This window comes from Takifugu rubripes, chromosome 5 (genome assembly GCF_901000725.2).
Source record: "Takifugu rubripes chromosome 5, fTakRub1.2, whole genome shotgun sequence".
NCBI classification, from domain to species: Eukaryota; Metazoa; Chordata; class Actinopteri; order Tetraodontiformes; family Tetraodontidae; genus Takifugu; species Takifugu rubripes.
Genome location: NC_042289.1, coordinates 10,059,909 through 10,073,319, shown reverse-complemented (window position 1 = coordinate 10,073,319; position 13,411 = coordinate 10,059,909). Strand labels below are relative to the sequence as shown.

Here is a 13,411-nt window from a genome sequence, read left to right as displayed (position 1 = left end):
CCCATTTTAACTGCTACTGAATTTTAATTTGCGGTCATGTCGTGTTTAGGCATTCATCTTGGCAAATGGTACATACACACTTAGTTTAATTCTTAAAATTGCCATAATCACCTCACCACCATTGAATGTGCCTCTGATACCTTTCTTAACTGTCCACATTCTCACAGAAGTGCACAACACCTGATCACATTTTCCCCAACACAGTGCTAAGATTAAAAGGAACCAGTTCACTTATGAAAATTGATATGCCATCTTGTGAGCCAGTGCTCTGTCTGGCATCTGCATGTGATACATGTGACAAAATCCACTCCAGCTTTTATGATCTCTGAAACCATGGTTCACAAAGGTGCTGTGACATCTATCCCATCTGTTTCTAATATGCCCTTTTACCTGTCATGCAGTATTTCCATTTTCCATAAATACCTAAAAATTTCTGGCCACAGGTAACTTCTCTTTACCTTATAAATGTAAGAAATATATCTTGAATGTTGAGTGACCACTACAATAGGCTATGTGCGGAGGTTGTTTAAGTAATTAGTTATAACCAGAATATTTTAGAAGATATTTCCACTTTTGATCTGAATCAATGGAGAATGTTTAATTATTACTGGTTGCAGTATACGAGAGAGCATGCATTCATGCACACATCTATCCGAGGATGATTTTTTTTCAGTTTTGCAGTTAAAATATTGATTTAAAATCGATTTATTTCAATTGCACACTGTTATCAAATTATATTGTGTCCTGACGACTAGACCAATGACCTTTTAAGCATATAGTTGTGCCGTGATGTTTAATGTACATACATATAAACTGGGTGAAAAAAATTATATACATTTCCAGGTGGGGGTGATGCCGTGATTAACACTGACACTTCATAGAAAAAAGGTCCTGACTTTTCAGGTTCCCTTGGAGCTTGTCTGTGCGAACTTTGCATGTTCTCCCCATGTCTGCTTGGGTCCTCTCCAAGCATGCATTTGGGGGATGGGTCAGTAACGTGACCTTTTCTTTGTATGTCATCCCTTAAGCTCATTCCCTCCAACAGCCATGTTCTATGGATGGATGGATATAGCTTTCCCATTTGTTAGTATGTTGACAAGTCTGTTGACAAAGTGAAGATAATTGCTGCTGTACACGTTGTAATAGAATCCTGGTATGCCAGTGGCCTTGCTTTAATCTTTTGGACATAACATGACCTGAATGAATGAGAATCCTCAGAAACATCATTTCAATGAGTCATTGCACTGAGCGTTATTTTCCAAATAACCTTTATATGTCTTTGTTTAACTATGCAAAGAAATGAAAGATTGAATAAAATACCTTTACATAAATACTAAATATAGTACTACTACTACTTATTTAATGTGGATAAATATGTCCTTGCAAAAAGAAGTTTTCAATAGAACAGTGTGTTTCTACTGCACAGGGGCATCCTTTAAATGGCACTGTCCAGTTTGGCTACTTGGCATTTATTTTATGTCTTTAATTTGAAGATAATGTGAGCAATGTCTTAAAAGTAGAGTCACATTTCAAATACACTTTTATTGGGTGATGTAGTGTCTCCATAACAGCACCAACACCCAGCATCAAATGTGGATAAAGAACTTCTGATATTAACATGGGACTTAATATAGGTCTTATCTCATCGCATGGTTGGCAAATGTTCTAGTCCTTTTAAGGCACGTTATAATTCCACTTGAACTTACATTCATCGTTACTAGAGGAATACGAGATGTGCCAATGTCCTGCAACTATATACCAAGAGCACTTGTGTTCTTCAAAATTAAGTTCCATTGCTGGCTATGTCCATGCATAATTGGAAGGGCAAGCACAGACAACCTCTCACTATGAAATGATGAAATCAATCTGAAGTAAATCATAATCTAATTTAAAAAAACTATTTAATAGACTTAACTAATGGCTCTAAAACCTGTAATGATTTTTCCAAGCATCTGTGACCTGAGATGTACTCTGAACATCAGCTTACAATTTATTAACAGAAACAAAGCTGAGCCAAATACCCTTCTTTCAGAATACGATAACGTGTATTGAATCTCAGTATATATAAATTTAGCCTATTCTATCTGTATAGTATATTCATTATGATGTGAAAGAGGCCTTTAGTTGCTGTGACTTTTTTATATTAGTCATACTCATCAATTGTATTCTATTTTACCGCAGTTAAAAATTTAAAATACGGCATTGACATTTAACACCAATGACGTTTGAGTTCATCTTACAAAGAGCAAAAAAGGAAATCAAGGCACACTCCATTAATAGATTTTATTATTATTATTTTTAAATAAGATCTGCTTTATAATACTTGATTTCAAACCCAGTAAATACTATGCTTGCTTCATGGAATACTATATTTGCAAATATGTCATTGCTGAAGACACAACCTGAGCCTTGGTGTGTCTTATTAACTAGTAACTTTCCAAAGCAGCAGCGTTACAAGATACTGTATGACTTATTATGAGAGGGATGCTTGACCAAATCGAGGAGTGGTCTGCTGCTGACCATGCACTTCTGCCTCTATAAAAGAAACATTCTCAGGCCCCAGTGACAACTGAGACAACATCCCAGGTACGTGCACTTTGTATTTTGTCTTTACACACTTAGCTTACCTGAAATTATACTCTTGTGATGACATGTAAATGAGGATTTGCAGGACATCTGCTCTAATAACTAATCAAACAGGAATATAAATGACAATATAGTATAGAAATATTTTGGAAATACTGGATAGCCTGGAAGGTAAAGGCAAAGGATATTTTAAGGCATCATATACTGTATATAATTCAAACTAAATTTAAAGCAACTTGTGCTCTTTTTTAATTTTTTCATTTGTTTCAATTAAAAAATATTTTTGAAGGATTATAAAAGAAACCACTAATATATATATATACTGTATATATACACACAAATATTTTTACTTAATTTTTTTTCACATTTTCCATAGCATCTTTGGGCAGCAACGCTCTGTTACAGTTGGGATCAAAGAAAAGGTAAACATACAGTCATTAGTAAAGCATACCTATGATCAACTGCTCTCTAAATAAATGTTTTCTCTTGCCTCTCAGTCCCACATAAAGCGCCATCATGAGTACAGACGCGGAGATGGAGCAGTATGGCCCTGCTTCTATATACCTCCGGAAGCCAGAGAGGGAGAGGATTGAAGCACAGAACACTCCTTTTGATGCCAAAACAGCCTATTTTGTGGCTGAACCTGCCGAGATGTATCTGAAAGGCAAACTCATCAAGAGAGAGGGTGGCAAAGCCACAGTTGAGACGGTGACAGGAAAGGTAGGGGACTAAATGCTGCACCACTTGTACAGAGTGAACAAATAAAACTACAATATATAACCAGGAAGATTGAGAAGCATGCTCATTTTGAATGTTTTAATTCAGACCATCACTGTGAAAGAGGATGACATCCACGCCATGAATCCTCCTAAGTATGATAAAATTGAGGACATGGCCATGATGACCCACCTGAACGAACCTGCTGTGTTGTATAACCTCAAAGAGCGTTTTGCATCATGGATGATCTATGTGAGTGTTTACAAAGGGTTTATTTTGTGATCCTACAAAAACACATTTACAATTGGTGTTGCTTTTTATCTACAGCCACAAATGAACATTTATCTGTGAGTCACATGAAGTCTTCATTATATAAAAAGAGTTTTTAAAAAGAAAATCTCTCCAGACCTATTCTGGCCTCTTCTGCGTCGTGGTGAACCCCTACAAGTGGCTTCCAGTGTATGATGCCCAGGTTGTTAATGCATACAGAGGAAAGAAGAGGATTGAGGCTCCACCACACATCTTCTCCATCTCTGATAATGCCTATCAGTTCATGCTCACTGGTAAAAATATTTCATTTATGAAACAGACACACAAGATTTTATTGTTAAATAAGATAAAAGAGAGAATAATTTCAGCTGCGCTGATATTGTTTTAGGATTTTATTGGTATTTATAAGAACATTTGTGTCAATTATTTATTTCAGACCGTGAGAACCAGTCTATTCTTATCACGTGAGTATTCTACATCTAACAGAAAAACAGAATATTGCCATGCATAAGATAAAATATCTCTCTTATAGTGGAGAATCTGGTGCTGGAAAGACTGTCAACACCAAACGTGTCATCCAGTACTTTGCAACAATTGCAGTGGCTGGAGGGGGTAAGAAAGCAGAGCAAGGCTCTGGAAAAATACAGGTAAAATAGATTTACATGATGGACAATAACATCTTTTTTGTAATTCTTTGCAATCAACAATAACATTTTAGTTTTGTTTTTAGGGTTCACTGGAGGATCAAATCATTGCAGCCAACCCTTTACTTGAGGCCTATGGAAATGCCAAGACTGTGAGAAATGACAACTCTTCTCGTTTTGTAAGTATGCAGGTGTTTTGAAATGGTAAGCATTTGAAGCTGAAGGGAAAAATATCATTAACTTACATTTCTAAATGTTTAGGGTAAATTCATTAGAATTCACTTTGGTACCACTGGGAAGCTGGCTTCTGCTGATATAGAAACATGTAAGTCATTTATCATATCACTTTTGCCCCATTGGAAAAAAAAACATCCATTATACAATGTAGCTTTAGAGTTGCTTTATTTAATATGGCCTGCCTGTCTTTATTTGTCAAACATAGATCTGCTGGAGAAATCTCGTGTCACCTTCCAGTTGTCTGCTGAGAGGAGCTACCATATCTTCTATCAGCTAATGACCGGACATAAGCCTGAACTGCTGGGTACAGTTTTACATCCTTTTAAGATCCTTTTAGATATTTTTTAGCTCAACAACAAAATAATAGGAAAAGCTAAAATTAAATGATATATATAATTGATATATAATGTAATTGCCTATCTTTCAGAGGCTCTCCTCATCACAACTAACCCCTATGACTACCCAATGATCAGTCAGGGTGAGATCACTGTCAAAAGCATTGATGATGTGGAGGAGTTCATTGCTACAGATGTAAGGAAACACTTTTTTTGGTGTTTTTGTTCCTCCATAAAGAATCTATAAATGTATTTCCTGTGTGACTCAGACTGCTATTGACATCCTGGGCTTCACTGCTGATGAAAAGATAAACATCTACAAGCTGACTGGAGCTGTGATGCATCATGGTACCATGAAGTTCAAGCAGAAGCAGCGTGAGGAGCAGGCTGAACCTGATGGCACTGAGGGTAATGACTACAATAATGCAAATTCTTATACTTAACAATTATTTTATATAATGGTAGGTGAATATGTATTGGATGTGTTTCCACCCAGTGGCTGATAAAATTGCCTACTTATTGGGCCTGAACTCAGCTGATATGCTGAAATGTTTGTGCTACCCAAGAGTCAAGGTTGGTAATGAGATGGTGACCAAAGGTCAGACCGTCCCACAGGTAAGGAAGAAGAATCATATCATTGAAGAGCTAGATGCACGTTAAAGCATTATAGTGGCTGACATATACTCAACGTCCATATTGTCAGGTCAACAATGCTGTCAGTGCTCTGTGTAAGTCTGTCTATGAGAAGATGTTCTTGTGGATGGTCGTCCGTATCAATGAGATGCTGGACACAAAGCAGTCAAGGTCATACTTCATTGGAGTGTTGGATATCGCTGGATTTGAGATCTTCGATGTGAGTTATCAGTTGTAATTGGACACATGATCTTCAGCTTTTTTTATAGGGCAATTAATAACAGTCCTTCCATAAAATGACAGTTCAACAGCTTGGAGCAGCTTTGCATCAACTTCACCAATGAGAAACTGCAACAGTTTTTCAACCACCACATGTTTGTCCTGGAGCAAGAGGAGTACAAGAAGGAAGGCATTGATTGGGAATTTATTGACTTTGGTATGGACTTGGCTGCCTGCATTGAGCTTATTGAGAAGGTAAAAGATCACTCTGATATTGTGATGTCTGTATATACCATAGAAATATTCATGAAATAAATTCTTCACAGCCAATGGGCATCTTCTCCATCCTGGAAGAGGAGTGCATGTTCCCCAAGGCCTCTGACACAACATTCAAGAACAAGCTGCATGATCAGCATCTTGGCAAGACCAAGGCCTTTGAGAAGCCAAAGCCTGGAAAGGGCAAGGCTGAAGCTCACTTCGCCCTGGTCCATTATGCTGGCACTGTGGACTATAACATCAGTGGCTGGCTGGATAAGAACAAGGACCCCCTGAATGACTCAGTTGTTCAGCTCTACCAAAAATCTTCCAACAAACTTATGTCCTTGTTGTATGCTGCACGTGCTGGTGATGGTATGTATTTGTATAGTTTCATAAATTGGTATGAAAAACCAGAAACATTTTGCCACAATAATGAAAGATATATTGTTTTGATGTGCAGAAGCTGCTGCTGGTGCTGGAAAGAAGGCAGGAAAAAAGAAGGGTGGTTCCTTCCAGACTGTGTCTGCTCTTTTTAGAGTATGTTTTGTTCCAAATATATTTCAGAAAAACAATAAACAAACTTCCTTTAGAAATCGCAACAATGCCCTATTATTATTCATTCAGGAGAACCTGGGGAAGCTGATGACAAATTTAAAAAGCACTCATCCTCATTTTGTCCGCTGCTTGATTCCCAATGAGTCCAAGACCCCAGGTAAGAAGCCAGCGCAGCTTTTGTATATTACTCTACAAGTTAAATCATTATGTAAAATTGATTCCGAATAACTCCATGGATTTCTCCCATTAGGTCTGATGGAGAACTTCTTGGTCATCCACCAGCTGAGGTGTAATGGTGTCCTGGAAGGCATCAGAATCTGCAGGAAAGGATTCCCCAGCAGAATTCTCTATGGTGACTTCAAGCAGAGGTGATATCTTAGTAGAATCAGTTGAACATATTATATTATCTGTAATTTGATGACTGAACTGTCGTACCTGCATTCTCTTGTAGATACAAAGTATTGAATGCCAGTGTCATTCCCGAGGGACAGTTTATTGACAACAAGAAAGCTTCAGAGAAGCTTCTGGGCTCCATTGATGTGGATCACACCCAGTACAAGTTTGGACACACTAAGGTGCAGTTTAGAATACAGCAGCAAGAATAGAAAGAGTCGTTTTGTTTCCATGTGTGCTGAAGACTGGTTTCATTTCACTGGATTCACAGGTGTTCTTCAAAGCTGGTCTGCTGGGTACCCTGGAGGAGATGAGAGATGAGAAACTGGCTGAGCTGGTGACAATGACTCAGGCCCTCTGCAGAGGATATCTCATGAGGAAGGAGTTTGTTAAGATGATGGAGAGGAGGTAGGATTAATAGAAACTTTACACGGTCTTAATTCATAACAAACTAGCACATAAGATATTACATAATTGCATTTGTATATTGAAACAGAAGTTATATTTTGGTGTTTATTTTATAGAGAATCGCTCTTCACCATCCAGTACAACGTCCGCTCATTCATGAATGTCAAGAACTGGCCATGGCTGAAACTCTACTTTAAGATCAAGCCTCTTCTGAAGAGCGCTGAGACTGAGAAGGAACTGGCTCAGATGAAAGACAATTATGAGAAAATGCAATCTGACCTGGCTACTGCCCTGGCCAAGAAGAAAGAACTGGAGGAGAAAATGGTTTCCCTTCTGCAGGAAAAGAACGACCTGCAACTGCAAGTCGCATCAGTAAGTCACAGCACATCACAGCACTGGAAACCCTCAATAAACTGATACCAGCTGTACTCTAAATTATCTCACTTGTTCTATACTAGGAATTTGATAACCTTTCTGATGCTGAGGAGAGATGTGAGGGACTCATCAAGAGTAAGATCCAGCTGGAGGCCAAACTCAAAGAGACAACTGAGAGATTGGAAGATGAAGAAGAGATCAATGCTGAACTGACAGCCAAGAAGAGGAAGCTGGAGGATGAATGCTCTGAGCTAAAGAAAGACATCGATGACCTGGAGCTCACCTTGGCTAAAGTGGAGAAGGAGAAACATGCTACAGAAAACAAGGTTCCAATTACTTTAAGCAATAAATTATACCGTTTCTAGGAAAAAGGAAACACTAGTTTAAAATAATGAATCACTGTAGGTGAAAAACCTGACAGAGGAGATGGCATCTCAAGATGAGTCTATTGCCAAGTTAACCAAGGAGAAGAAAGCTCTCCAGGAGAGCCACCAGCAAACACTGGATGACCTCCAGGCAGAGGAAGACAAAGTCAACACTCTGACCAAGGCCAAGACAAAGCTGGAACAGCAAGTGGATGATGTAAGAAAATGACTGAATAATGCACCTCTTTCAGAGCATACTGGGTGTTTTCAACATAAAAATATTCAAATAATAAACATTAAATGTCACCTGAAAGCTTGAGGGATCACTGGAGCAAGAGAAGAAGCTCCGCATGGACCTTGAGAGAGCCAAGAGAAAACTGGAGGGAGACCTGAAACTGGCCCAGGAGTCCATAATGGATCTGGAGAATGAGAAACAGCAATCTGATGAGAAAATCAAGAAGTAAGGGTTTGTCTTACATTCATAATGGTATTTCTAGCACACTACTTTTCCTCATTGACAACAATAACCACAGAAATGCAACTGTTCTCATTCAGAAGGGACTTTGAGATCAGCCAGCTCCTCAGCAAGATTGAGGATGAACAGTCTCTTGGTGCTCAACTTCAGAAGAAGATCAAGGAGCTCCAGGTCAAATTTTAATGTTAATCAATTAAATGTTAATGTTTGAATTAATGACTATAGCTCCCACTCAAATCCTTTTTGACTGTCATCAAATCTGTAGGCTCGTATTGAGGAGCTGGAGGAGGAGATCGAGGCTGAGAGAGCTGCTCGGGCCAAGGTTGAGAAGCAGAGAGCTGACCTCTCCCGGGAGCTTGAGGAGATCAGTGAGAGGCTTGAAGAAGCTGGTGGAGCAACAGCTGCTCAGATTGAGATGAACAAGAAGCGTGAGGCTGAGTTCCAGAAGATGCGTCGTGATCTTGAAGAGTCTACCCTGCAGCATGAAGCTACTGCAGCAGCCCTCCGTAAGAAGCAGGCTGACAGCGTTGCAGAGTTGGGAGAGCAGATTGACAACCTGCAGCGTGTCAAACAGAAGCTGGAGAAGGAAAAGAGCGAGTACAAGATGGAGATCGATGACCTGTCCAGCAACATGGAGGCTGTTGCTAAATCAAAGGTAAGTGACTGATCCTATAATTATGTTTGGCATCATCCTGAGAAAATTGTAACATCTGAAGTTGCTGAAAAGTGCCGACAGAATTTTCCTATGTGTTTATAGGGGAACTTGGAGAAAATGTGCAGAACACTCGAGGATCAGTTGAGTGAACTCAAATCCAAAAACGATGAAAATGTTCGTCAGCTGAATGATATTAATGCACAAAGGGCCAGACTGCAGACAGAGAATGGTGAGTGACCTCTCCAGTACAGTTGTGCTATTTGAACTATATGAACTAACTGCAAAGTGAACCTTCCATTATCCAGGTGAGTTTGGTCGCCAGCTTGAAGAGAAAGAAGCTCTTGTTTCCCAGTTGACCAGAGGCAAACAAGCTTTCACTCAACAGATTGAGGAACTTAAGAGACACGTTGAGGAGGAAGTCAAGGTATGATTTTCAACAATTAATGAATTTACATTTTTATTTCATGTTTTTTCTGATAGTTTTGGCCTAAACTACAACTATTCCCGAACTGCATTGTTCTCCTCAACAGGCCAAGAACGCCCTGGCCCACGGTGTTCAGTCAGCACGCCATGACTGTGATCTGCTCAGAGAGCAGTACGAGGAGGAGCAGGAAGCCAAGGCTGAACTGCAGAGAGCAATGTCCAAGGCCAACAGTGAGGTGGCTCAGTGGAGAAGCAAATACGAGACGGATGCTATTCAGCGTACTGAAGAGCTGGAGGAAGCCAAGTAAACCTTCTAATCCTTCAATGTAATTCAGTGTTCCCTACTTTTATTTCAGGTAATCACATTATTGTTCACTACAGGAAGAAGCTGGCCCAGCGTCTGCAGGACGCTGAGGAATCCATTGAGGCTGTGAACTCAAAGTGTGCCTCTCTGGAGAAGACCAAGCAGAGACTGCAGGGTGAGGTGGAAGACCTCATGATTGATGTGGAGAGAGCTAATTCTCTGGCTGCCAACCTTGACAAGAAGCAGAGAAATTTTGACAAGGTAAAACAATTTAAACATTGATTGATCAGGATTATATACAAAACCACAATGTAAAATCATAAAAACCATGGACCAAATCAAGAGTTTGATGGGTATTCCTTCAGGTCCTGGCAGAATGGAAGCAGAAGTACGAGGAGGGTCAGGCAGAGCTGGAAGGAGCTCAGAAGGAGGCTCGTTCTCTCAGCACTGAACTCTTCAAGATGAAGAACTCTTATGAGGAAGCTCTGGATCATCTGGAAACCATGAAGAGAGAAAACAAGAACCTGCAGCGTATGTGAAGCATCTTTCCAATGTGATGATGATTAATTTAACTAGTAAATATTATAGTATTTGTTTTATTTAAGGCAGACATCAGAAATATTTGCCTTATAGTCACAGTTGTATTATCTTTTGATTTCTTTATAGAGGAGATCTCTGACCTGACTGAACAAATTGGTGAGACTGGAAAGAGTATTCATGAGTTGGAGAAGTCCAAGAAAACTGTTGAGACAGAGAAGTCTGAGATCCAGGCGGCACTGGAGGAAGCTGAGGTGAAATTCTGATTCAAACCAGTTGTCATGAAATGTGTTCAAGACCTACTCTTAAAGATGACTAAACATATTTATTCCTTATATTAGGGAACATTAGAGCATGAAGAGGCCAAGATTCTACGCGTCCAGCTTGAGCTCAATCAGATCAAGGGTGAGGTTGACAGGAAATTGGCAGAGAAGGATGAGGAGATGGAGCAGATAAAGAGGAACAGCCAGAGAGTGATTGACTCCATGCAGAGCACACTTGATGCTGAGGTCAGGAGCAGAAATGATGCCCTGAGAGTCAAGAAGAAGATGGAGGGAGACCTGAATGAAATGGAGATTCAGCTGAGCCATGCCAACAGGCAGGCTGCTGAGGCCCAGAAACAGCTGAGAAATGTCCAGGGACAGCTTAAGGTTGGTTTGGTTCAGCTGTTGTTAATGTGATCAAAATATTAACCAAGAAGAAAACTGACCTTGTGTCTTTGTTGACAGGATGCCCAACTGCACCTTGATGATGCTGTGAGAGGACAAGAAGATATGAAGGAGCAGTTTGCAATGGTAGAACGTAGAAATGGTCTGATGATGGCTGAGATTGAGGAGCTCAGAGCTGCTCTGGAGCAGACAGAGAGGGGACGCAAAGTGGCTGAACAGGAGTTAGTTGATGCCAGCGAGCGTGTTGGTCTGCTTCACTCTCAGGTTGGGTTCCATTAATTCTCTTCACAAGAAGCTACTATATCAACTATTCTTTATAAAGATCTTGCTAAGACTACTTTTTAAACATTCAGAACACCAGTCTTATCAACACCAAGAAGAAGCTGGAAGCTGACCTTGTCCAGGTTCAGGGTGAGGTCGATGATTCCATCCAGGAAGCGAGAAATGCAGAAGAGAAAGCCAAAAAGGCCATTACTGATGTGAGCTCCCATCTATCATTTAGATGGTCCATTTCTCATTTGCTTCCATGCTCTGAGAATATTAATCCTATCATAGACTCTAAATAAAGAAGGGAAATGTTTGTAATTTCAGGCTGCCATGATGGCAGAAGAGCTGAAGAAGGAACAGGACACCAGTGCTCATCTGGAGAGGATGAAGAAGAACCTGGAGGTCACTGTCAAGGACCTGCAGCACCGCCTGGATGAAGCAGAGAGCCTTGCCATGAAAGGTGGCAAGAAGCAGCTCCAGAAACTGGAGTCCAGGGTAGCTATAAACCCTCAACATAATTCACATGTTCGGACATTCCTGGAGAAAAATATGATGGAGGATATTAATTATCTTTCAGGTACGTGAGCTGGAAGCTGAGGTTGAAGCTGAGCAGAGACGTGGAGTTGATGCTGTTAAAGGTGTCCGCAAATATGAGAGGAGAGTGAAGGAGCTGACATACCAGGTAAAGTAGAAAGAATAATGACAGTCACTGGTCTGTGAGTGCCTTGTTTCTGTCTTCTTTTATTTCTTATATCTTCTTTATATTAATTGAATTCTATAGACTGAGGAGGACAAGAAGAATGTGAGCAGACTTCAGGATCTGGTGGATAAACTGCAGCTCAAAGTGAAAGCTTACAAGAGACAAGCTGAGGAGGCTGTGAGTCAACAACACTTTTGTGACCATCTCCTTAATTTAGAATATATAATAGCATTCTTGACTTCCTCTTCCACCCCCTCACAGGAGGAGCAGGCCAACACTCACATGTCCAGGCTGAGGAAGGTTCAGCATGAGATGGAGGAAGCTCAGGAGCGTGCTGACATTGCTGAGTCTCAGGTCAACAAGCTGAGAGTCAAGAGCCGTGATGTGGGGAAGGTACGCTTCTTATTTCCTGTTTGTGAAAAAATGTTCAGTGATTTTGAATGAAAATTTAGTTTAACTTATGCAAGCAACAGACAATACATCCTCTGTGCAATGGATATGATGTTGGGATAACCATCATGATTTTTTACTAAATTGCAAGTAATCTTGCTAGACTGTCCTGATAATTGAAACTTCTTTAATAATTTGTTTTTATCTTTCCTTTAGTCTGATTCTGCCGAGTAACCTTCATCATCATTTGAGGCCTTCAACAGCTTTCATAGAATATGAATGGTGACTGGGGTCTCCTGTCAATAAAGATCATCACTTTATCTCTAACATGAATTCTGTCATTTCCTTTTCAACACATTTTAATGTTAATTTCTCAAATTGGACACAAAAATAACTTTTTATAAGGGGGTTGATAAGTTTATTTCTTTGACTATTTTTGCTTTTGAAAAAACATTGAAATATACTGTATGTACCATATTTTATATGCTTTATATTCAGGAAACTGGATCTGACAAAATCTACAATTCCAACTAATCTAATTTTAAAAATAAAGACGAAATCTGGGAAAATGCAAAGTATGCTTTGTGCTGTCACAGATGCGAAATGTACACCGAACTGCTAAGGAATATAACCTTTTAGAGCAATTCCCGAGAGAATATATCTTGTATTTTAAACTGTATGTTTTGCTAGTAGAATCCAAAATGTTCTTGGGTCCACTTGAGAAATGTTTTAATTTAGATTTGATGAGCGCTAATGCTAATATAATGACCCGATATATCTAAAACTATCTTTAAAAACACATATATATTTTTAAATGTAAGGAATTAGAATGAATAAGGAAGAGCTTAAGATTGTCAGTTTCTGGAGCAAAGATGCAAAAAAGATTGGTGGGACATAGTTGGACAGGCCTCATTAAGAGCCAACTCAAAATTGTCAAAAATTGTCCACCGTTTCCAGTTATTTGACTGAAAACAAGTTACAAAAAGCACCAGATCTA

At 39.6% G+C, this 13,411-nt stretch overlaps 1 protein-coding gene across 1 annotated transcript; it reads left to right on the top strand.

Annotated features, from left to right (window-relative positions):
• Positions 1 to 2,567: 2,567 nt before the first annotated feature.
• On the top strand, positions 2,568 to 12,741 carry myhm86-1 (myosin heavy chain). Its single transcript, XM_029836890.1, has 41 exons — positions 2,568 to 2,586; positions 2,963 to 3,008; positions 3,084 to 3,306; positions 3,412 to 3,555; positions 3,710 to 3,866; positions 4,010 to 4,037; positions 4,106 to 4,220; positions 4,304 to 4,396; positions 4,479 to 4,542; positions 4,660 to 4,758; positions 4,882 to 4,985; positions 5,059 to 5,197; positions 5,286 to 5,404; positions 5,493 to 5,642; positions 5,726 to 5,896; positions 5,968 to 6,271; positions 6,360 to 6,436; positions 6,524 to 6,611; positions 6,705 to 6,822; positions 6,906 to 7,029; positions 7,119 to 7,255; positions 7,372 to 7,627; positions 7,714 to 7,956; positions 8,036 to 8,212; positions 8,310 to 8,455; positions 8,551 to 8,641; positions 8,736 to 9,125; positions 9,228 to 9,354; positions 9,431 to 9,549; positions 9,656 to 9,852; positions 9,930 to 10,113; positions 10,218 to 10,383; positions 10,519 to 10,643; positions 10,731 to 11,039; positions 11,118 to 11,321; positions 11,411 to 11,536; positions 11,649 to 11,819; positions 11,902 to 12,006; positions 12,106 to 12,201; positions 12,286 to 12,417; positions 12,631 to 12,741. The coding sequence occupies exons 3-41, from the start codon at positions 3,103 to 3,105 to the stop codon at positions 12,646 to 12,648; spliced, it is 5,817 nt and encodes a 1,938-aa protein (XP_029692750.1). The 5' UTR covers positions 2,568 to 2,586; positions 2,963 to 3,008; positions 3,084 to 3,102; the 3' UTR covers positions 12,649 to 12,741.
• Positions 12,742 to 13,411: the final 670 nt, after the last annotated feature.